Consider the following 26,801-nt stretch of genomic DNA (forward strand, 5'->3'; position numbering starts at 1 on the left):
AAAAAAATGAGCGGGATACGCAAAAATGGAGCTTACGGAAGGAATGCATTAGTTCCGTAATCTATCAACTACCTTCGATAACTTTCCATGCAGGCGTGACTCATTACCGATTACCCTTGGCACCAACCAATTTTTTTTTATACCTCATCGTATGTTATCTTACCATACCGTAAACAGCTAAACTGATTAGTCATGGCATTGTCTATAAATACCTACGAGACAAATTGGTTTGGAAAGATTTTTCGTAGCACTGTTCAAAGACTTCGCAAGTTGCATCTGTTTTCGATCAGAATTTCCATTGCTTATTATTTTTTTTCCTTCTTATTTTGCTTGATTGTGTAAGTAGCATAAAGATTGACGTAGAATAAGTGCAACGGAATCACTCCGTATTTACAGGATAGCTTAAAATTTGTCTCGATAGAATTCTTGATATCTTTACTAATATGTACTGCAATTTTTAGACTGGATGACTATCGATCGATTGTGCGAATGTCGATGCTCGACAACAGAAATATGCCTTCAATGTCCCTTGCATAGAATGCAGGATCCATGTGAAGTTGTGCATGATAAATACCCTAATGAAGAGAATATAGTACAACATCTATCGAGTACGGTATTGATCAACCAAGCAAACTCTTCAGACGAACATATCAACTTGGAGGGTAAGTGAGACAATTTTTCTGTTATAGCCTAGAAGCATTAGCTAACCCACCCTGCGAGAAGTGGATGCGCCACGATTAGGGAATCAGAAATTTTACACACGCATAGACAGTGTTCTAATCAATCTTGACCAACTATAGCTTATATTAATTAATAATTGAAGAACTGTTCTATGGTAGGTAGTCGCGTACGCCAAAATTACAGTAATCAATGTTAGCATTTTTCATTTTGATCAACGCTACTGACATAGTACTAGTAGTATTGCGGAACGTTCTCGTGTTAAAGGTGGTATATAATTGCACTTTCCTGTACCATTTGATATATGCATAGATTAGATTGGCGTCTTTTCAATTCAAGTTTCAACCTTCCTACATGCATATTCATGGATGTCAAAATTAAAATATTCTGTGTGTATTAAAACTGTTGTGCAAATATACTTTAGATCAAATAGTGCTAATGGATAGACTTGATATTACAGACTTGAAGTAAAACCTAGATACTGACAGAGTCCGTACGTCTTTATTCGCACACTAGAATTGCAATACGCTTTGCAACATTGTAATATTTGTTATTGCTGTTGCAGAGGATCTGTCGCCAGCGAATTGCTATGAAAGGATCGTTCTTCTTATTCAATACATCTTTCCGGAGGTCCCCCGACAACTTTGCCGAGAGATTGTTGCGTTATGCAATTGTGACGTATTTCATACCATCTTTTACATAAGACATAATTATTACGTATATGCTGATTGTGATCAAGATGAACAGCTGCATCAATTGATTGACTCTGATTTTGAATCGGAATACGATTCCATTTCTTTGATGGATTCGCCATCGGTAGATTTTAGAGATTCTGCTGACTACTGTGAACGTTAAAAATCGATCGTGCAAGTACTGTACAATCATCGACCGTAATTCAAAGTAGTCGATTTGATGTATATCTGATCCTGAAAATTATTTATTACGAATTAAGGAAAAAGTGACTTGCTGTACAACGTTACTAGTAACTATCAACTTGAATTATAAAGTAAAAACATGTTCTGCCAATTGACTGTTAATCATATTAAAGCTGATGCGACATACAACTGTTATTTATTTTTAATCCTTACTAATCGTAGGACATTTTTATGCTGTCGGGACTGTTTGAGAAACCGTCTTTCATAGTATAAACTTGACTAATATATGACGCGGATTTCAAATGACTGTTCATTTTGTTTAAACGGATTTATAGTATGGCTATTCTAAATATCCAATTTAAGGATATGCTCTTGAAAAATCTCTTCTAAAGAGACTCTGTACATTTATTATATAATTAATGGATGAAATCTGCCACTGTAAAGTTCTTTCAGGTTATGTAGGACATGATGTCACTATATTAATATAATTATTTGCGTTTTATTAACATCAAGGCTTTATGATTACAGTGAAATCGTTAAGTACTCCATTTTAAATAAAATAAAATTTAATTTATAACAATTCGAGTGTGTATCCTATGTGTACGGTTGGAAATGATCGGTCACTACAGTTAACTTATAGCAGAGTAGTATAATGCAGAAATATTAATTCGTGTTTAATTATGATACAGATAATTTAAATATTGCATTTTGCTACAGTTTTCCGCATGAATTTTTAAAGAATGAACGTGGTTGTCTTTTCAACCGGATTGAATTAAATCGAGTAATAAGATGAATATATAATTAATTTTCAATCAAGCAGTTTCAGTACATGTCGGAATATTGAAATATCGTGTGCTACTGTATGAGTATACTGCATTAGCTATTTTCCAGGTCGTGTGATGGACGCAAGTATTAAGCATGTAAAATACCTTCTTTCGAGACTGACTACAGAAGCCGTTGGCCTTCTTGTCCAAAGGATTGATCACGGGACTTGACAGTAAATCATTGGCGTTTGCCTCTACCAAGTGAGCCAGACTACATATATTACCACAAGAAATATTGACAGTTAGTAAAATATTGACTGGAATGTAATTATAAGATTAATCAACGAACGGATTTTAAGATTCCTGACTTCATGATTTATCAATATTGATTACATAGCCGTAAAGATCTGCTTATTCATAATACGTTGTTATTTTGTAAATTGTCGACCATGCCTTTAAGAAGTTTTAACTACGACACGAATTGGTATAATAGAGGCCAATAAAGATAACACAAATTCATAATTCTATAGTACTAATTCAATTACTAGTATAGTAGTGTATCTAATCCTTTGAACATAACGATAAAGATGAAAATGGGCTAAAGAAATTAAAACATATGGCAACAATATAATAGAAAAATTTCAACATTTGAAGATATGTTGAGACTCACAAACGCCCTTCGCGATACCAACAGTGCAGCAGACTTACCGGTTTCCATGGTTCCCTTTCCGATGCTTGCGTGAAACTTCCCTTTCGAGGACGATAATTAACATTACTTTTCCAGTCGTCGTATGCTTTGGAAGCTTCTTTGGCTTTTTTCTCTCGTTTCTGTTGCTCTTCTTTCAATTTTTTACGCTCTATCTTCACTTTTTGCTTTTGCTGATCCTGTAGTAATACGTCTTTCTTTTTACTCCTATAGGAGATAGGAAATAGTATCAGACTCAGACAAATTTTCGATAACTAAGAGGCAATGCATCTTCAAAATGAATCCCTTCGTAGGTATAGCAGAAATCTTATTCAATCATTATGTTACCAAGCTTCAAATGCTACTTTGGAATCTTTTATTTTATCTTTCTTGGCTTTTTCTGCTTCTCTGACTTTCTTTTTCTCTTCTTTTAATCGTTTCTTATGTTGTTCAACTATCTTTACATCCTTATCCTCTTTCCAAACTCTGAAATACTTTTCTGCATCCTTTTTCTTCCTTCGTTTTTTCAGTTCTTCTTCTTCTTTTTCTCGATTAATCTTTTTAATTTCTTGCTGTTTAGCTTTTAATTTATTTTTCTTGTCTTCATTCCAATAACTAATAGATAAATTTACTATATTAGGCTTTCAACATGAAGTAAGAAGAGTGATTCAATCTTTAAATAATTACTTCAATTGGAAGAAAATGGATAAATTGATAAGGACTAATAACTAACTGTTATAATACTATCTCAAATATATTGCCTTTATAAGCTTTATTAGATAGAAGATTCTTGCTCAGAATGATCTAGTGTGCACCCGATTGTAGCAGTTTCTTTAGTCACTGATTTATATTACTCATCTCTTAGAACCAGATCTACAGTACCCATTCATCGATAGAGAAATAGGATCTTACATAGAAAATATTACTATCTCAGATTTAAGTGAAATAGTACACATACACTAGTGCCTTAGCAGCTTCCGCTTTTTGCTGTTCCTTTTTCAAACGTTCCTCTGCTTCCTTGCGTTTTTCACCTTCTAATTTTGCTTTCAATCGTTTCTTTTCTTTAAGCAATTTTTCCTTGCGCCATTCTTCATACACTGATTCTCTTATTGCTCGAGAAGTTTCATATTGTTCCTTAAACACGGTTAATCATGGTTAATTTTACAAATTATAAGTCTTTATTAGCAGTAAGCTTACTTTGCCTTATGCAGTCAGTTGTTTAGTAATGTTATTGATAGTGTTTAAATAAATTAAATAAATATCATTCTGTCTTACTTCATAAATATCTATGCCATCAAATTGATCATTTTGTAATTCTTTTTGCCTCCACTCGTGCATAAACGTACTCGATCCCGGATAACTTCGGTTGTTTCGGTTCTCTCGAGCGGTTTCCTATAAAAAATAAATTTCTTGTTGTCACTTTTACTCATGAATATAACTAGCAAAATAGTGGCAATATAGCATACTGTATAATGGCTGAAAAATTGAAAGACTATCACGGAGATAACATATACCGAGAAATATTCTTGGCCAGTTTGTGCCAATTCATTGGCTAGATCACTGGTTCTAATATCTCTTGGGCTTTTATTAGAAAAGTAGCCAGTACTTCCTTGTGTCTTCAATAGCAAATCTTTACCACTTTGGCTCATAGAAAGTAAATTTTCTTGCCGCTTGGCCTTGATTTGCTCAAATACTCCAAGAAGTTGACCTGTTCCCGTTTTATGCCCTTCGGTGCTGTTCCGGATAGCTGCACTGGGTGTCCTTTGTAGTATGTCATGTTGACTAATAGTTTGATTTATAGGTGTCGTAAACGGATAATGATCAATAGGTCCTACATCTCGAGGTGATCGATCGTCATTGGTTATGTCTAAAGAATCTTTCATAGTAGTAAAATCGAAAGCATCTTCACTACGATTAATAGATGCTTTATTCCCTTTTCTAGGACTAGAAGCAGAAATTGGGCGAGATTTCCTCGGTGATAGTGCAGATGACGTTGGTTTACTGGTCGCGGTAGCTGTTTTTGGTCTATCCTTGAGACGCCTATCTGTTGCTACTCTAGGGTCTTTTGAAGCTTTATTCAATTGCCTCTTTCTTGGACTTTCATCTTTAAACGGCTCATCGATTGATTTTAGCTGGTCTTTATCCTTGGAGTTAAACAAAGATTTAGATGATCGTCTGGGTGACGGAGACGATTGCCAGTCTCCTTGCTTTGTTTCTTTACTATTTCTACGCCCAAGCCCTAGCTTGTCTGTTAAATCTCGATTACTATGGCTTTCCCTGCTTGAACTACGATTTAGTAAAGATGATTTCTGTGAGGATGCTTTATTTTTTTGAGATTTATCTTTCTGATTTCGGCTTTGAGGAAATAAGATTGAATCATCGTCGTTGGCGTCGTGTTTCTTTTCGGCCTTCCAATCGTGAATACTATTTGAACTACTTAATTTTGAAGATCTGTTACGAGAATTAAATTTCTCATTTGTTTTACGTGTAGATGTTAAATCACTATCATATTTATCTGTTGCATGCTTTCTACGATCTCTTCTTGCCATAAATTGATCATCATCAGAATCGATATCGAGATTTCTTGATCCTAATCTTTCATTACGAATTCTATCACTAGCTTTGGTTGTATTATCGTATGTTGAATGATTGCGCTTCCGATGGTGATCGCTATCGTCTCCTGAAGATTCTGATAAATCATGTATAGATGTCGATCCCTGAAACCCCTTTGACGTAAGATCACTAATGTGATGCTGCCGTTGTAAGGAATGCTTTTCAGTTGATTTTCCTAATACTTTATCCTTTAAACCTCCAACTGATTCTTTAATGCTACCAAAAGTTCGACGAATGGAGCCACCGGTTTTACTGGCTTCCTCCTTTTTTTCTAATGAGGCATCAGCGAAAAGGCTACGATCTCTTGGGCTTAATGACGGACTAACCTCTGAATTTATCGAGGCTTGCCTCCTAGCACGTCGTTCACTATCAAATTTTTCCATTTATTGATGAATTGTAAGTCTTTCTTAATAATACTAGGTTAAATCAATGAAACTGTTTAAAAGTAATTAAGTCCAGGTTAGTGGTTTTTAAAATATACGTAGGTGTACTTCGCATAAGTTGGGTAAAGTATGCACGCAAAGTTCATAAATACAATAATATAGATTGTAACTCTGTTTATTCTGGTTACAATATCGTAGTAACTAACATAAAGAAGAATAGAGAATATTTCTAGGATCAAATATAATAAGTTCTGTAGTTACTTTATCAGTATTTACGATCTATATAAAGGCCATGTAAACACCCGAGAAATAGAATCTCATGACTTACTAATTGTAATCTTCTGAATCAGTCTATGACTCTGACGTTTAATGTTATCTATAGTATATGGAAATGCCAAACCAAACTGTAGAACAGCTTAATGTTGATGTGGTAATAGCAAATGCCTCTCTTTTCAGTAATCATTTAAATATATTCTTAACCGTTTATTGATCATAATCACTTTATAATGTACAGTATATAGATGTATGCTGATTTATGGTTTTATGTCTGCTCTAGATAAAATTATATAAGAAATCCTGCTGCCTTAGCTAGCACTTGGGTAGGTACCCTTTCCCATGCCATAGCTAGGAAGGATGTGGCGTTGCCATAGAAACAATGCAGAATGATATTGGAGGTGAGGCTGAAGAGAATAGTTAGACATTCTTAGATTAATCAATCACGTACAGAAATGTAATATTGAATATGACGATATTATTAAATTATATTTTAAAGTAGCATGCTAAAGTGATCTTAAAGCCGCTACTTGTAAACTAGCACGATAAATATTGGTAGCTCAGGTGGTGGACTTAATCTTCTCGATATGTTTGTTTGCAAAGACCTTAAAATCAGCTTTAGATATTATTCTATGGAGAATCTTTCAGAAGGATAAATTTAAATATAAAGTTCGCATATAATTGCTGTAACATTAATGGTGGTATACATCACCAGATGGACTGGTAGCGGCGAAAATTTTTACAGTAATGCGAGAATATCAATTAAAATCAGTTCTACCTTAATTCGTTTCTGTATGCAGTTATAATAACAATCAATTTTGAATCTGTTTCTGCGGTCTAATAATTCTAACTACTATGCATCAGCTTTTAAAATTACCCTGTCATGTCTCTGCTGAATAAATTTGATATATAGTCAGATAATCAAATCAATTTCTCCCTTGAGCATTGTTATAACAAAGGATACATACTGTATGTATATGACATATACATGGCCACATAGTAATGCACCCCAGGTCTCTCTTCATAGATCTTTAAATTAATTTAAAATTACTGCTGTGGATTCTTTTCGTAGAATCAATATTGAATGTAGATCTCACATATGATTACAGTACTACGATATTCAGAATTAAAATGTACTCGATACAGGTCATATACAATTTATGAACACCTATACTACGCATGTCTTGAAACTAATATTTGGATTGAAAGCTACTACACTGTATGGTGTACTGTACGTATACATTTCCTGTATAACTATTAGTTGTCATGGATACTGCATTGATTGTAAGTAGGTAAATAATACGCGTATATGTATATGTATGATTATAATCAGACTTATTATTAACTAGCGCATGTCATTTAATTACATACAGTATCAGCCAAGGAAAGCTTTACTATAGCGCTACTAAAGGTTTGATTGTTTAGTCAAGCTTTACACTAGGGATAATGAACTATATGAGTATAGTTGTAATAAAATTTCTTTGATTGAACGGGATAAATTTCGAGATAATCTTCGTTAATTTTATTCATTCCTATAGCTTTAGAAGCGGAAAAGTCGTAGACTTCTATTTGCTGACTTAGATTACGTATAATTGAGCGCATTTGAAACCGTAATCGTTTATATTATAAATTACAGCTATTAACTATAATAGAAGTAGTAAGCAATTTGTGGCAAGTTTTATGATCATGGATGAGTAAGAGAGTATCATCTTGGTTCAACGCTCATGGTTATTTTTCTTTCTTGATTTCTATCTTTTAAATGTTTTGGAGGCAAGATGAGTACCACGAATCAACAGACCTTAAATATTGGATTTATAAATAATAATACATTTCCACAGTCCAAACTAGAAATTAAAAGCGTCAGGAAGGATAATTCTATTGATAAAGTCAAAAATTCGATCAAGGAGAACGTCATTAAAGAAACATCAAGAATAAACGATAACTATGTGGAAAAAATATCGTCGGATCTGTCATTTACTGCAGATGTTGTCAAGCAATTCAGTGCACATGCATTACCATATAAAGATGGAAGGCCAACAGATTTATATACAGGTCGTGGAATGGCTAAAGATAGTTTAAAAAGTAGCGCATTTTATCGTTCTAGCCAATTAAAGAAACCAATCAATTACCAACCGCCTCCTTTTTACCTCAAGAGGAAAAAATCTCCACCACTTCTTGATGACAAGGGTTTTAACGAATTAGATGTTATACATAGATTAAAACTGAAACAGCGACAGTCAACCCTAAAACCCATTCAACAACGCATGAAAGTTGTATCAATTAATGAAAAACAAACTGGATGGGATGAACAAGTTATTTCTAAATTGAGTTGGACATCTGCTAAATACATAGTTAAGAAGCAAGTGCCTATCGGTTCACAACAAAAAACTCTTATTCATACCTTAGCTACGCGAGATAAGCCTAAATCAGCTAATTCGTTTGCTGTGTCAACACCGAGAAGAGGTAAGTCCATTTCAAATTTGGATCTACTCGAGACTACTAAATTGAAAGAATATTTCATTGATGGATTGTTCGGATGGATAGATTCGTCCTGTCATTTATACTGATTGATTAGGGTATATCATAATTTTTAGAAAGTTCTGAAATAAGGTTACAGTACGCTATTACATTTAAATAGGGATGTATACCTTCGGCGACGGTATGCTACTGTTTTAGGAAGGTTTATTTGGCTATGGTACGCTGCTGTTCTTAGCTACACTGTATACCTAGGCCAGTTATATAATTATTATTCAGAAAGAGTTGAAATAATCTTAAGATACCTATCATATTTCAGAAAGGCTTTATTTCCTAGCCAATGAAAGTGTAGACTTTGGAAAGTCTTAAAAAACATAACTAATGGATACTATCATGCTTGAGTAAAAGGGTCTACTTTAGTAATTATGACATCTGCATATCATAATATTTATGATTGTTTGCTTTTTCAGTGGCATCGCCTAGAGATCCTGGGAGGTATAGGTATAAGTTAAGTATTTCAGATTTAAGTGATGCAGCGGATGGTAATATAGAAGATCTAACAGTACCTCAGAAATTGGCTAAGGAAAGCAATCGAGTAAGAAATGCAAAAAAGTTAACAGAAAGTTATGCTTATAGAGACTTGCAAGTAAAAGGTATTGCTTCGATTTCAATGTCATATATACTGTACTTTGATTTTAAAGTAACTCTTAATTGATCTTTCATTACGTCTGATATCAACAATATAATGATCAAAATTCATAACTGCACATTTTTCGAATTACTTACCCTCTCGTAGTTAAACTGACATAATATCTTGTTGATGCTATCTCATTTAACATATTCTGTTAATAACTTTTGTCTTTTTCAAATTACTATGCTTATATCTTATTGCTATGACTCATATACTGGTATGAACTATGTGGTCATAATTTCTAACCTAAAATTTCTCTAATTACTCGTACTACCTGATTAATTCTTTATGACATCTTGTTTTTAATCATAAGCTGATTTGAATTGTATCATGATAACAATTCTTAATGTTATATCTTTCAACGCATTTATATTCTCTTGAGCAATTCTTTCAAGATCATGTCGTGAATGATATGATGATAATTCTTAACTTTATATCTTTAACATGATCGCAATCTCACCGAATCAGCTTGTTATGATATTTAATCGTTATATTATTATGAATAAGAATTATTAACTTTATATCCTTCAAAGTACGATTATCTTCTTGATCCTTTGTTTATGATATACTTTGATTATTACGCGTCTAATATGATGTATACGATAGTATTTCTTAGCTATATACCTTTCAAACTACTTGTATCCTCTTGAACTTGACCAGTTCTTCACGAGTACTTGGTATGACCGCGTTGAGTTGTAGAGCACATGAGGATTATATACATTAATTTTATATCTTTTAAAATATTCGTAACTTCTAGATCAATACTTTATGATGTCCTAGTATGACCATGTTATGATCTATACAATACTAATCATTCTTAAAATACGTTGATAGACCAAGAAGATTTCAGAAAACATGTTCACGATGGAGCGAAACCGATCTATTCCAAGCTGCATAGAATTCGTTTAAATGATGAAGAAATCATTCGTTTAACCAATGACACCAAGTTCAAGTTACAGTTGTTGGATTTTTATCCGCCATTACCGGAAAAATGGTATTCTAGTACAAATATTGATAATATCAAATCAGATGCTGCTAATAAGAATATTCGGGGACAAAGACCATGGAAATCTTTACCACAGAAAATCAAGGTAAATTTTTCAATTTGATATCGAGGGAATGTATTGCAGGAGTGTACATTTTATAGGTTCTGCCTTACTTATAATTCCGAATACTTTTAATAGAATGTACCCTAATAATATAATTTTATGCCACAGGATGACAACACTATGTACAGTTACTACGGAAATAAATCCAAGACTTATACAGAACCTGATCATAAAACAGTAATAAGAAATAAAGAAAATGTTTATCTACATCAGATTGGTAAGTATTTATGAACCTATAGATGTGTATAGGAACTAAATTGATATCGAAATAAAAGCCATTGATTAAAAAGGTTCAGATTTATATTTGTTATGGTCACTAGATATTTAAGGGAAATAGTAATTGATTAGATTTGTACTTAAATTTGTAATTTTTATTTCTTTCAGTACGAGAATGGCGTAAAACATGGCATTTAAATAGTAAATTTTTATATGCCGATGTGGATAAATTATTAGAAGATATCAAGCATGATTACGAACATGTCAGAACTGGGGCTTTACAAGCAATCACTGTGGCAATTATAAATGAGAATATTATGCAAAATAAAAGTATTCAAGCTAAAGGTAGCAACAGAATTTAGTCTCTTATCTTTAACATACGTTATAACCAATGCTATAATAATCCTCTCAGGATATAATGGGTAGAAAATGATAGAATAATTGTTCTTTTATCTAATCTAAGTATAATACTGCAAAACTATGTTTTAGATAACTATAAACTATTGCTTCCCTACGTAAATATCATATTGGTCTCTTGCATGGTTGTAAGCAGAACCTAATTACCTTGACTTCCTGATAGATTATTAACGATAGTCTACGCGTGTTCTCTTCGCTCTAAATATGATTGCGTTAACGCCGTAAATCAAGCATTAAATATCATTCCAGGTTTATCGTTGGACACTTTAACAATTTCTATCTGTAATATTAGACACTTATTCATCTTTTAAACTTACCGAAATCCTTATACCGTTATATTAATTTTCGGGCCTACATAATCATTTGTATTTCACTACCGTACTTAAGATAGCTGCATTAAATGGCTACAGTTTGCCGCAATTTGCTGCTCTTTCCTCTAATTTTGAGGCTAAGATTACTCTTAATTAACTTAAAGATATAAAATTTGGTCCCAATTTTTGAGCAGATGCTGTATTATTTGCTCGATTATGTGTGTATCTTTGCATCTAAGTAGTAAGGGGTCACCAATTGAAAATAATAACATTAGAGCATTCGAACACGATATGTTTACAGTATATTGGACTATTTTTTTAATACTCTTTGTTGATTCACATTTAGCTTATAGTCATGCAGCAATATAGTTTATGAAATTTAAAAATTTGATAATTAATATCTTGAATTTATAGAAGAAGCATTACAACTGAAACAAGTGGATGATGATGAAGAAGACGAAGATATATCTCAAGCTAATCAAAAGAACTTGTCACCTCGTGCATTAAAAGATAGAATACCAAAAGAATTATTAGGTGCTATTATGAGTGCTTTAACAGATCCATCAAGACGTGTTCGACTTGAGGCAGCGGTGGGCATCATGACATTAGGATTATTAAATACCAATGCTAAAAAAGTTCTAGACGAAGTTCTTAGCGATGGTACATCGGAGGAGAAATGGATTGCAGCAAAGTGCCTGGCAAAACATGGTTATTGCAACACTGCAATTATCAGTGAACTAATCGGTTGTCTATCTGCAGATAGTATTATCAAACATGAAAAGGCGACTCTATATCTCCGAGAATTGAGCAAACAAACGGTATACATCAAGATTCTTTAAATTAATATTATTGTAAAAGGTTCTTTTCTATGTTAGAACTGCTTATTAAAAAATAAATAATGATCTATTTCATCGTCTGCTAACAATACAGTATATATTTCAAGCACCTTAGGGCAGTTAGATTGTATCAATCTACGCTGATAGTTAACGTAACTGTTCAACTGATGAGTAATCATACAAAATTGTTTTCTTTCAGTCTATAATTAATTCAATGCTTGCTGAACAACTGAACAATACTAGTTGGAGAAGTCGAGCAGCTGCTTGTAACTTAATTCCAAAGTTATATGGTACAATTAATAAGGTATGTCTAATTTAAGATGCAAACACTTTGATACAGGTGTTGAATGAAATAAGTGTTATAGATTAATCATCCTACGCCAAGTTAAATAATCAGGTTATAAGTAGTTGCTACGAAATTAAATCTGTGTATATTATTGTTGATAGGACTTAACACAAAAATTAATTAATCTAATGTGGTCGGATTGGCACCAGGACGTTAGGGAAGCTGCATTGTTAGCATTAGCAAAAGCTGGGCAGGGAAAGGTATTTTGTACCATAACAATGATTTCCTAATAGGGAATTATCTCTCTTATTATAGAGCTTAGTGTTAAATTTTCGATAATATTCATATAATACAGATTGTGCATTCGGAGCTTAAAAAGCAAATGAAGTCAGGGACCGAAAGAGGACGGGTAGACGCATTAAGAAAGGTATGTAGTTTGGCAAGCCAACATACTTCATCATACAGGCGAAATTGATTTTAGAGATATAAAAAATTTATTAACAATTTCAGTCCCTCAGATATAAAAGATTCTAGAACATTTTATTGATATTCATACCGTTATACTGTCTATCTAGTTTGCACGTATCGGAATTGCCACTTCTGACATCATCGATTCATTCCTGGAATGCTTTCAAGATGAATATGATCGAGTGCGAATAGAAGCATGTATTGTAAGTCAAAGCATGTGTTGTAGTCTGTAGATCTAGAAGAATAATCTTAAGTAATATATACCCTACGGTATATATGTAGGCCAGTTATCATAAATTTAATGACCCATGATTTTGCATGTATGATCCAATCATACTAGCTTCCAGCGAAGAGAACTTTAAACAAGTCATATTAACATTCACATTTATTTAGGCTGCTGAAATTGTTGCATCGAATGATCTGCAGGTTATTAAGCAACTGATACAATCCATAAGCGGCGATTCTAGCTATAAAGTTAAAATAAAAGCTATGCAAGGTAACTAAGATATTTCGTTATACTACCAATTTGGAGCCGGGTTTAAAATATTCTCGACTCCATTCAATCTCGTAAAATTATGGAAAAATTTTAGAATTAGGCATGTAATTACGCTACTTTACTGATAGCCAATGCATTTAATAGGAAATCGATGAATTTTATTTTTTAAACAAAATTTTACGTTTATCTTACACAAGCATAGAATATGTTTAAATATTAGATGCGAATCGTGTTTTAATTTCTTTATCTCATGTCAATATCTAAAGTAATACTATGATTGCTTTGATATTCATGCTACAACTGCAATTAATTAAAAGCTGTCATTTATTTTTAGCCTTACGCAGCATTAACAAGGGAACAGACGAATTATGTAAGGTTTTACTATGGGCTATCCGCTATGAAAATCATCCTGAAGTACGAGCTGAAGCATGTAAAACGATTGGATATTTTAAGATTGATAATAATGAAGTTGTCTCGGCATTACAAGATCGATTAACGCTCGATGCAAGTCAATTAGTTAGAAAGTGAGTTATACGACAAAGATTAAAAAAATTGCAATATCCTCTAACTACTATGATGATCAATACAACATCTATCAATAAAGGCCACAACGTAATGTTTTTTATTTCTTTACATTTTTAGTGAAGCTACTGCGGCACTCGTAGCGCTAGGCAGGACTCCTGCAAGGGAATTAGAAATTACTAAAACTATTCGTGATGAAGTTCAGCAATTGACAACAAAGAATCGAGTTGTCGACGAAATTACACGCCATGAAGAGGAAGGAGAAAAAGTTAAAAATTATTCCCGTTTATTAAATATTACACCTACTAAAATGCAATTACAAGCAGATTCTCAAGCTATACGTAATTATGTCACTCATAGCTATGGTGTTAAATTGAAAGGTGTCGGAGAACTAGATGACTATGACTACCATGATACTGGATTTTGGAGCGGTAAACCAATTCCTATAACCCGGGCAATACCTTCAAGATCGGGTAGTCGTGTTCAATTTTTATTAGCTGATAGCAAACATGCTATGGATGATGACTACATTAATGATAAGCCGCTATCGGCTACAACGAGAGCTAGTTATTCTAGTTTAACTGAAAATTCCTACAGCACTGATGGTTTATTGTTATCTGGGAATAGCGATGTAAGTGGAACATCATCTATTCTTAGTGGATAAGTTATAAGATGCTATTATTTGTAACCTAACTGTATGAGAGAATGGAAGCCGCTTACTGTCAACCACAGATGAAACGGCTGGAGATCGCGATGAGAGTAAAAGTTGTCACTACTAGCATATAAATTATACCATACAATCAGTTATAACGTTCTGAAAGATCGTATTCATTTATTAAGATTACATGTAAAGACGCCAACAAAGCATCATCAACGGTTAAATCTAGCAATAGTAGTTAAAGGGAGGAGCTATATCTTCGATGCTTAATTAATATCTGGAAATGCCAATATAATTGGAAATCATTCACCTACTAGCAAACAATTCGCATTATGATATCGACAGCACTGGTATTCTCATAGGAGAGCGAGTGCTTTTATGGGCGAATAGGCCCAAAAATCCTAATAACTAATTAAGATCAACTATAACATTTTTAACTTTAAAGGTGAACGAATACTTCCACTATCGAATATAATAACGAAGATAAATCAACAAATCTGTCCGGCAAATTTTTGTTTCATCAATTGTACTCAGTAAGCAGTTTTTAAAATCGCTTTGTGCAAACTAGAGAAAGTGTTTTGGTACTTAATAATGACGTCTTCTATACTATCCCTTAATGTTTATTAAAGATTACGATATATTTTTATCCAGTGCAGTATCTCTATGACGATGATAATGCAATGGATATGGATAGTTAAATCTTATCCACCACCATTTCATGTAAATTTTAAATTACTGATATTTTGCATCTACTGCGGTATGTTCGTATGGTTAGAATCTGATCGATGTCTAATGCGTTTACGTTTACCAGAAACAACTCGAAAAAGCTGAAGACGCTTAAAGACTGTCGCGTGTGCCTTACTTTTATATGCATTCACTTTACGTACATATGAATACTGTAATATTTTATATAATGTTAATATTTGTAATTAAATTTATGCAGTATTTTAGAAAAGATATGCAATGACATGAATTACAAAATAATAAATATATATTTAATTAGCAAGAAACCTGCTAGTTTGACTAATTTTATAACTTGCCTGCTCATGAGTAAAATTTCATGGATGATGAAAATTTTTGAATTTTAATAATAGCCTTAATAAAAGACCGAAATAAACTTGATTTTTATAACACATATAACTTATGTGAAATAAGACAGAAGTACTTTTTAACCTTATTCTTACTTCAAATAGCGAGTAAATTTTGAAAATTTAGAGTTAAAATTATTGGTCAAGGTATCATTATATAGACATTACTGTCAAATGAATAAATAATAAGACAGCAACTAATAATTTCATTTCTAATTATATAAATAACTAGCGATAACTGTTAACGATAGAGTTGATATTGAAGAGCTGATAATAAAGTATAGGATAATAATAAGCTATTATCTTACAAATTATACGTGATCTGCTTTAAAATCCATTATTTACCACTGCTTTGAATAAAACTATAGTAATGCATGCGTTGAAAATATTAATTGCATCTTAACTTTCTTCTGCACAGTTCGCTCCTTGAGTGAGTAACAGTTAAATACTTGACGAGTTAATTCGTAGCCTTTGCGTAAGTCTATGAATTTAATACCCGCTATTCTAGATGTTACTACAATTGTAATCATATTTAACTACAGTATAGTGCCTGTATTTCCATTTGGTGTTGCTTCCTGAGAAAAATGTACGATGGGGAAGCTAATACCTAATTATTGGTTAAATGATACATTTTAGGTATTTTCACTTATTTTAAATCTTTTAAGAACAAGAAGAGATGATGCTATTAATTTTTTTTACGTAGGTCAAGGGCAAGCATAGTATTAAGTCTAGCTTCTTAATATACAGCAGTCAGTAAGCAAGTAAATTTTAGAAATCTAAGACAAACATTTATTTTTATTTAGAAATATTATAGCAACTAGCGTCTAATCGTTATGATCTATAATATTAGTAAGAAGTAATCTAAAAAAGTTTAATGTTTGAATGATCCTATTTAGTCTTTCTCACAATATCATGTTCTGGGCTATGCAACATACAAGTTCTGAGCAACAAGCAATAACAAGAAAAGTGACTTATGATGCTTGCTTATCTATTACCGCCATAGTTTAACATTATGATGGCGTAGTTATATATTACAAAATAGCATATAAAATAGATTATACTAGTTAATAACCTAAATAAGGATATAGTAGATCATTATTGATTATGTTTCGATAATTATAATTATACCACAGGACAAAACTAAGTGTAACAAGGATATACGTCCGCTAATGTAAAATTTCGTATTAATTCTATAGTAAATAAAGGTAAACGATTAAATATGATGAAAAATCAATTACTTTACAGATATCATTAGATTGCTAATCATTTATTAATTTTATTACCTAAGACAAAACTTGAGAGGAAAGAAAATAACGGCAAATTGAATCATTAGACTTTAATTTTTTCTTCAAAGTACGCCAGCAAGAACATAATGGTAAATCCAGTTAAAATGCCAATATTAGAAAAGAGGAATTTTTTAAAACTCAGTTCTCCCAAAATGTCACTCTTTTCTTTTCCATTCTTACTTGTATTGCCATGAGAATGGGAATGAGAATGAGTGCTATGACCAGTCATTTGTGGCATCTAAAGTTAAAAAGTGAAAGGTGCATAACATTTTGATACGTGTAATAGATTAACTGTTTAGACTAGTATGTAGCTTATGGTAAGGTTTCTAGATAAATTATTGCAAGACTAATCTTTACTACTTACGAGGTCTACCATCGCGATATACAGGAAGAGACCGCCTGTAAGAGCAAATAAAAATTGACGAGCAGTTTCTGTTGAGGCCGCAAAAATACCAATGATAGCACCAATGTAGCAAGTTAAGCCTGAAACTAAGTTGTATATCATGGCTTTCTTCCATCCCATTCCACTCGCATATAAGATGGCAAAGTCACCTAAGATGACGTAGTAGAGATTAAAGATGAATTATTTTTATAATCAGCTGAGACTTTACAGACTAGCTGCAATGTCGGTATAGATTTAGGTTGGAAAAATATTTTGGCGAGCTCTATCATGTTCTGAAATAAAATAAGTAGATGGATTATCTGTACTAACCTAACTCTTGAGGCAATTCATGGCAAAAAACAGCGATCGAAGTGCTAAATCCGAGCGAAAGCGACGATTTAAAGGATGCTCCCATTGCAATCCCATCAGTAAAATTATGAAAACCATCTCCTAGTACAACCATAACTCCTACAGCTGTTAGGCCAAAACATACCACTCTTTGTCCACTTTTAGATATAAATCCGTCTTCTAATTCAGAATTCTTCATAAATTATAAAGTTAATATGATGTTATCACTTAAATGTTGGTTGGATTTTTTTTATTTAAGTTAGCATACATTACTTTTTAGAGACAAAGAGAATCTTATGTATTCGTTAGCAATATATCTCTTAGAAGGAAGATTATATTAAATTTTTGTCTTGATTAAAAATATAACATTTATTTATACCTGTTCTGAATTAGCAGAAAAGACTAGCTGTTCTTGACTTTTGTGAGAACTAACGCCGTTGTCTGCGGGATAACTACTATGTTCGTTGTTATTGATAGCCGCCATGCCAATTTCAGTCTAAAAAATTTGAATTTAAAACTCGTATTTAAGATATAAAATAAATGAAACCGATATCTTTTATACTGTGTATGATATCATATTAAAATAGAAATTCTAAACTCTGAGTAAACTTCTGCTATTCGGTAAATATGTTGCTAATGTTTCGTATTTTATAGTAATTTTCAGAAAATTAAAACATTTCTTAGCTTCTTGCTTACATCACTTGATTTCTTTCTGTTCGATAGTAGTACCATGAGTGTTTCAAAAATATAAAATCCATAGACACCAGCTAAACATACTAACATCTTCATTAATCGTTCCTGTTCTTCAGTTAATCCGCCCGTCGTAACCGCATGTGAGCTATGATCGTGTTTGTTTAAAGACTAGAAGATAATAGAATGAACGTAATATCGATAGGTTAATATAAGTAATTATCAAATATTGTAATAGACATTGTAAATCATAAAAAAAATTGTGATTAGATGGACTTACATGAGGAATTAAGTGCAATATAGCATCACCAACGAGGGAACCCACTGCTAAACCAATTAAATAGGCAACTACATAACGTATAGCTGAATTTCCCATGCAAGGGATAGTTAATACACCAGCAACGGAGCTCAGAGTTACCACTGTGACTGCGAGCATTGTATATCCCCATACTAATATTTAATGACAATATTATTGTTAACAGTGAGTAACATTTAGCGTAAGTATAACCATTTCTGATCATGACTACTTTGGAAATTACCTTCTGCGGTCGTTGGGGAATTGCTGATAGTGGTATTTGATGTGGTTGTTGAGGTATTTTTACAAGCAGAGGTAGCTACTTGTTGTACTATAGCTGGTGATAGAGCAGTAAATTGCTTGGAATCAGCTCCAGATGCGCCAATAGAGAAGATACTGAATAGCTGTGTTGCTGAGTAGCACTATAAGAATAAGAAAAAAGAAACAGGAAAGAAATCGATCAGTTGTAATTGTTTTAATCGTTCAAAGAGTAAATTAAAGGGCAACTGCTAGGATAATCTTTTTACCTTTCCTTCAAACTGATGATCATCATGCCCAGTATGAACTGAACGCTTATGATTATGTCCTGAATGGTCATGACCACTGTGATTAGTGGTTGTGGTAGTTGTCGTGCCAATGCTGAGTTTTTGCATTAACTTTTGAAAATTTGTGATATTAATGCGACCTAAAGAATGTTTCAATTCATACGTATAATCTTAATCAATCACAGTTTACCCCATACAGGTATATCATTATTAGCCATCACTTGGGAAATGGTTAACATTTACAGCAGTAAGAATTACGTTTAGTTACCGTTTGATGCATAAATTTCGAAAATATGTCGCTGAAAGAAGCCTTGATCGGGTAGTTTGACACTACTAGTGTGATTATGATGATCGTGATCATCATGCCCGGACGAATTGACATTGTTGCTAATGCATTGGCCTTTGGCTAATTTTTCAATTAATGGGACAAAGACAGAAGAAGCGCTATACCACGAGTCATTAGCGACAATGGTTGAGCTACCATGGTCGTGATGATCTGTAGATCTTTTTCGACGACGTGCATGTGCGTGTCCACTGTGATCGTCATGATTTGTTGTTTTATTACTTTTGGATAGCAAACTAGTAGCTGTAAAACACTGCAAAAGTAATAATATATTCGTATATTTTAGACTTTATTGTATGAGATAGCATTAGAGATATTAGAGATACTGTGCAGAATAAGTTTACCGTTCGACCACTAGGAGGGTGAGATAGACCATAGGTAGCGTTGATTTCACTTAACATTTTTGTAATCCCCGAAGTGCTATATTGCATTCGAGTTTCGTTACCAAATTCGTGCAATAATTTTTCAACATAATGGGGTACATTCCCAGGTTTAGTTTGGGCTGTTTGATTGCATACTAATGCCCAACCTTCAGGCAACAACGTGTAGGTAAAGACGATAGCAGCCGAGGCAAAACTAGTTTCATTGAGAGATTGACTAGTATCAAGTTGCATCGATGTATAAACATAGGATGCGATTGTGCACTAACATAGAAAGATGAGATTGTATTTGATTAGCTTACTGCTATTACCATCGTACTTCATAGTAGTAACAAGGATATTAGATATTAGTTCATAATTTGTTCATTACTATTTATCGCCCTTCAATCGTATAGATTAAATTATAGTAAAGTAGTTAAACTAATTTCAATTTATTATACTAGTATCTTACCCCTATGCAATTGGAACATTTTTTATTTGCTGTTATCTTTGTAGCCAAGGTATTCAAATCGTTATAAGTCATAACCTTTTTGCTAGTAGCATTAATAGCTTCTAGTATTTCATGAAAATGGTCTTCGTGAGCTACAGCAGCTTTAGTGATATTGATGCATAATCCTTTTGCCAGATTTTCAAGCAGTTTTTGAGTAATTTCCGTGGCAGGATGATATTTACCATGATCATGGCTGTGGCTGTGGCTACTATTAGCACCTTCTTCTTCCAGAAGGCTATCGGCATTAAAGCACTATAATGAAGTAAAAGATTGGAGTATTTTAGAGCCAAATAGGGGACAGCTAATGTTATACTATTAGGATGGTTTAAGGTTACTAAAATAGAGATGACTGTTAAACTTGTTAGACTTTGTTGCTTATCAAGATATACATGGAATAGGATTAAATTCACTCTTAAAAATAATTACATGTAGTAGAAAGTAAAAGACCTCTATAAATTCATCATTCATGTGGTATTCAGACCCAGTAGAAATAAACAGCATCTACTAATTATATGTCCTTCGTTTGATAACCTATTTAGCATAGTCAGCAGCAATTGATCGGTACCATTACATTCATACTCGATTTAGTTTTACTCTAATAAACATATTGCGTGTCTTTATATCTTCTTAGTGTGGACAATATTCATTAAAGTATAGTTAAAGCAATTATTTAATATATTGCCCTCTTGAGCTATTTTGTTGGCTAAATTAGTTGTAAACATCGTATTACATTGCCTTAAAACTATCAAAGCTCATCAATCATTCGCTTGCTTCTTTACTTAAAATACTAAATGGTTGTTATTAGTTAAATCCGTATATTTATGTCACGTTGCTTCTAACTTTGCTTTGCTATTCTTGTTACTCTATCTTTCCTTTCTAGTAAATATATTGTGCGCCATTGCATCTTCTTATCATTGACAACAATATGCATTAAAATATAGGTAACGCAATTGTTTCGTATATTATCTAGTTTGAACTATTTTATCCCCCTTGTTGGCTAGATTAGTTATAACTATCGCAATAAAATATATAGATCTCATGGCTAATTGAAACTAATAAAGCTAATCAATTATTCGCTTTTTCTTTGCTTACAATATAGATTAATTCTTAGTTAAATCCGGATATTAATATCACACTACTTCTAACTATGATTACTATTCATGTTACTCTATCTTTCCTTTCCCAGTAAACATATTGTGTATCATTATGTCTTCTTGTCGTTGACAACACTATTCATTAAAACATAGTTAACGCAATTATTTCGTATATTGCCTAGTTTGAGCTATTTTCTCTCCCATATTGGCTGGATTAGTTATAACCATTAAAGTATATTGATCTAATAGCTAATTAGAATTAATAAAGCTTACCAATTATTCGATTAGCTCAAAATATTGATTTGTCCTTAGTTAAATCCGGATATTTGTGTCACGTTGTTTTTAACCCTACTTTGCTATTCTTGTTACTCTATCTTTCCTTTCCAGTAAACATATTTTGTATCAATATATCTTCTTAACGTTAACAACAGCGTTTATTAAAACATAGTTAACGCAATTATTTCGTATATTGCCTAGTTTGAGCTATTTTATCTCCCTATTGGCTAGATTAGTTATAGGCATCGAAATATATTGATCTAATGGCTAATTGAAATTAACAACGCATATTAATCATTCGCTTGGTTCTTTACTCAAAATATTTATATTTCGTTATTTCAATCCGTATATATATATATCATACTGCTTGTAGCCTTACTTTGCCAGTATTGTGCTATTGCATGTAATATCATCTCTTTAAAATAGCTATAGGAATATTGTTATCGTAATTGTAACTCTTGATAGAAATGGCCTTTATAAGTCATGAGTTTATTTATTAGTTTAGCGGATCGAGTACTAGTTAGTTCAATTTAGTTTTCATTTTGCTGCCAGCTTTACTTTTTTATTATTATTATTATGAGGTCGCATCTACTTTAAGTATTTAAGACAGTGCCTAGTAATAGGGAAAGTTAATATGAGCTTTTCTCATTTTAAATTCTATTTTATGGTTTGCAGTGCTTTCTGTTGTAGTCGATAACAGGAATCAACCGCGTCTGTAAAAGATTAGTTAAAATGATTTGTTTATTGAAGTAGATGTTAGTAAACTCCATGTCTTTTTTTCCTATTCCACCGAATATCAATTTGTCTACTGTAAGCATTATCGCCAATTTATTTTGCCGCTGCTATTAACTTTCCTTTATTATTTTTCTACGGCAAAAACAAACATGTTTGTTGTCTTATTATATTTTAATTTATTGAACTGATGGGATCTTTGTTAACACCACAGTATTATTCCCTTCGATTGTATTGAAGATTTATTTTTTATTCATATCGTATTCAATATTGATGCAGCATTTCAAGCAGCTAATTCTACTAGACTAGTAAAGAGTAATTTGATCATAGCAGAAATTATGTAAGTCTAAGGAATCACGTTGCTTAGTGAATTAATAAGCCGAAGAGAGCAACTTTAATCTTGATTTTAAAATATTCATCTTGGCTATTCTGCCAATAATATGAGTCATTACCAGACTTTGTGGCTATCTATCAGTCTTGACAGTATTTTATAGGCTACATATGGGACGGATTGCATTAATAATAACAAATTCTTTTGACAGGAGAAAGCGAGGGACCTTTCAGGCTTTCTTCTTTTTCTCCTTGAGAGGTCTGTGGAAAAACTATTAATGCCAAGTATCCAACATGGATATCCATTTTATTACGGCGTTGAAGGAATTTTATAGGGGTTACTACACATAATATTGAGACAATACAGTTTAATCCTGTATTCATCTTTATTACTATTATTGTACAGTTGGATATCAAATTGCATTCTAGGCCTCTTAGTGTGTGCTATTATTGAAACGGATTTATTTCTTGCGGCAAGAATAGAATGAATTACAGATTTAGAATATTAACTAAATTATTAGAATTAGATAGGAACTTCTGTAGTCATAAATGTCATAATTATCAATTACGTAATTACTGCAGACGTCATTGAAAGAAAGAATATGATAAACATCCGTCTAATGGGCTAACGCCTATGTCTAATTAAAGTTATTCATAGTCAATATCCCCAAATTAATTAAAGGCAAAATTACTTTACAGTAAGTCTAACACTGAATCATTCATCTTGCTACTTATAAGGTTCAAGACTTTACTAACCCAAAATTGAAACAGTTAGTATTTTGGAACTTGTTCAGAGTTGAAAGAGGAGTTATAGATTTTATTTAAAGATCCTTAAAATTTTAAAACAAATGTACCTCATAACAGATGCGAATCCGTGCTGAACTATGCTATTCCAAATTCCTTTTTTTATTTTTATTGTTTGATTTAGAAAATAATTTACAAAGTATGCGCTATCCTATGCACTAAATTGGTCTGTGTTGGTTAGGTCATCTAATCATTCTTCATTTAATTACGATTGTGGGTAAATTAGCGAGGTCTTATTTTTCTCTTAGCTTGATTACGTTAATCCAGGCTCCACAATGGAGTAGACACTCTATCAGTTAGAATCATTTAATACTCTTCTTCGAGTCTATTAATTATCAATACCTTACGGAAATACAGTACTTTTTTTCTACTATTAAATCAATTCATATATCATTTTATACAGAAATCGGATAGAATATAGCAGAGAGAATTATCTGTTTATTGTCAATCCTACTTCAACTAACAAATTAGAAATACTTTTTGGCTCTAAAAGCAATTTATGCCGTTTCGGCACTTTGCATGGAATGCCATAGAATATGGCAGAGAGAATCAACTGTCTATTCTCAATCAATCCTACTTTAATGCACGCATTAGAAATGCTCATCCTATTTTTAAAATAACTCATATACTGTACTTTACATAGAATTTGATAGAATAGAACAGGGAGAACCATCGTAAATTCTCAACCCTACTCTAAATAATAAATTAGAAATACTGTTTTTGCTGTTAAAGTAATTCATATTGTACCGGTACTTTGGCATGCAACTTGATCGAATTTGGCAGAGTACATCATCTATTTGTCATCAATCCTACTATAAATAATAAATTTGAAAAACTTGACGTTCTATGAAAGCAACATATAAGCCACGTTGTATACAGAACTAGACTATGCCAGTTGGGATTGTTCATTCTCCTTCCATCTCATAAGGATAAATTGCAAACGCTTTCCCTCTGTGAAGGTAATTGAAAAGGTCCGCTGTCTATAGAGGTAGATTATGTCAATTGCAATCAATTACACTCATTTTCTCATCCAATTCTCCTGTGACTCAAATAAAAAGTATTCTTCTCCAGTACTTTCTAAATCATATTGCTGGTAGAAATCGATTATGGCAGTTAGTATTATCTGTTCTCCTTGAGCTCCACGGTGACACTAATAAATGAAAAGTATTTTCCTGTTATACCGCCTATACTGTAATTAAAGCGGTCTTTACACCATACTGTTCACATAATTCGATAGCATCCATTTGAATCATTTCTTCTTCTCCACTCTAATCAATAACCCGATGATGAATCAATTCATCACTGTATCTCCTGTACTTAGGCATGGTGTAGGGCATGCCTAAGTAAAATTAGACTAGTCTAAAGATACGCCTTCACTAGTTTTAGACATTTCTTTAACACAAGACTAATTAAAATCATTTTTTACATCATTCTGATTGAGGCAACTTTCTCTACCACTGCAGAAAGCTACGCCCCATCATGGATACGCTTATACAGTACCGTTACTAGAGTATAATTATTTCCATGCGTGGTCACCATGAAAGCCCTTTTCAATTCTGCCTCCATTAGAGATTGGTGAAGATGAGATAGAATAACACAGATACTTTCAGCCTATTTGAACTATTCCTTCTCCCACATTATGATGATTGCTGTAAATGCACTTTTCCGAACATTATAGCAAGCTATTTCTCCTAGTGATATAGAGCATAAAGTGTTTTTTTTTTCAACGGCGTCTATGAGAAATACGTGAATATTAGGATATGAATTTTTTATTGTGATCAATTAGATTTCATCCATTCTTCTATCCTATCATGATGGCGTAGAGTCATTCCTTCTAAAAGTGCAGCAAAGCTCTATTGCCTGATGTGTAATAGTGTATAGCCTATACTAAGAAAACTGAATCTCTATGATAATTAATCCAGTATTTTTCTCAACTCCGCTTAGATTAGAGATTTGAGAAGATTAGGTCGAGCAACTCGAATACTGCTATGAAGATTTTGAAATCATCAATTCTTCTATTCTATTATCTTTCAACTAATAAAGCCTTTCCTATTACTGCAGTCCATCCTATCCAATAAAGATACTGTAGGAAGAGATGGTGCCAGTTGGCACCCTCTATCCGTCTTCTTCAACACTAAACAAAATGGATCCTCTTTCTTTGTATGCCAGCATAATAGAGGTTCCACCCTTCTAAAATGGCTCTCTTCGATCCACTATTCTACAACCTTTGATCCAGCTCCAATTTCCCTTTATCAGTCAATCATATAGTTTACATGCTGTTTAAACTACAATAGCTCGTCATCGTAGACAAGGAAAAGGGAATTAATTTTCCAAATATGGCGGTACAATTTCAATGGCGACGGAATGGAGTTGTACAAAAATGGCAGAACGTGGTAGAATAGGAGCAGCATGAATTGAATATGTTGGAGTGATAGTGTATTTTCCATGGATTAATTATTCTATACAACTGTATATTAAATGAATTCATTAATGGAACAACTACCCAGTAATAGGTCTTCTATGATGGATTATCCATCCTAATTACGCTACCTTAGGATGACGTTTCAAGATGTTTTAAGATGATCAATGCCCGATGCTAAGAGGGGTAAAAAATCTTCCGATTGCAATTAACCAATTCGCATATTAGTAGTCATATGGCGAAAAGGAAATTGAAAAAAAAATTGATTTAAATTAGACTCAAACTTGAATTTGATTGAGTCTACTTGGAGTATTGATTCTGTTTGTAAAATTGTCATGGTAGTTTAGGATGATATTGGTAGTGTATTCGTATCTAATCTGATAACGGCAGAATTCAAGTTGATAAACGAACGGTGTAAGACAACTCAATTTGAAATATACCTAAACGATAGGCTATAACTCAGTTGATAGGGGTAAAATAAAATCAATTTTGAATCTATTCAAAACTTTATAGACGAATTGGCTGCCTGATAAGGTTCTCTAG

General features: G+C 32.7%; 3 protein-coding genes across 3 annotated transcripts; 1 reads left to right on the forward strand and 2 right to left on the reverse strand.

Moving 5' to 3' along the window:
* Positions 1-1,832: 1,832 nt before the first annotated feature.
* Positions 1,833-5,998, reverse strand: TRIADDRAFT_58672 (uncharacterized protein; the record flags this gene model as incomplete). Its single annotated transcript, XM_002114775.1, has 6 exons — positions 1,833-1,898; positions 3,026-3,230; positions 3,351-3,617; positions 3,961-4,136; positions 4,278-4,394; positions 4,517-5,998. 6 exons carry the CDS (start codon positions 5,996-5,998, stop codon positions 1,833-1,835), a joined length of 2,313 nt encoding a protein of 770 aa, XP_002114811.1.
* Positions 5,999-8,046: 2,048 nt separating this feature from the next.
* On the forward strand, positions 8,047-15,723 carry TRIADDRAFT_58673 (uncharacterized protein; the record flags this gene model as incomplete). The annotated part of the gene is made up of 14 exons (XM_002114600.1): positions 8,047-8,734; positions 9,217-9,399; positions 10,272-10,528; positions 10,655-10,763; positions 10,931-11,107; positions 11,905-12,308; positions 12,526-12,630; positions 12,774-12,872; positions 12,968-13,039; positions 13,188-13,283; positions 13,474-13,576; positions 13,911-14,100; positions 14,219-14,729; positions 15,700-15,723. The coding sequence occupies 14 exons, from the start codon at positions 8,047-8,049 to the stop codon at positions 15,721-15,723; spliced, it is 3,018 nt and encodes a 1,005-aa protein (XP_002114636.1).
* A 1,450-nt stretch (positions 15,724-17,173) lies between these two features.
* TRIADDRAFT_28153 (uncharacterized protein) lies at positions 17,174-20,831 on the reverse strand (the record flags this gene model as incomplete). Its single annotated transcript, XM_002114776.1, has 4 exons — positions 17,174-17,288; positions 17,478-17,682; positions 17,843-18,007; positions 20,786-20,831. Coding segments are annotated over 4 exons (531 nt in total), but the record flags the coding sequence as incomplete, so codon positions are not given.
* Between the last annotated feature and the right edge of the window lie 5,970 nt (positions 20,832-26,801).

This window comes from Trichoplax adhaerens, genomic scaffold, assembly GCF_000150275.1.
Source record: "Trichoplax adhaerens TRIADscaffold_8 genomic scaffold, whole genome shotgun sequence".
Classification (NCBI taxonomy): domain Eukaryota; kingdom Metazoa; phylum Placozoa; class Uniplacotomia; order Trichoplacea; family Trichoplacidae; genus Trichoplax; species Trichoplax adhaerens.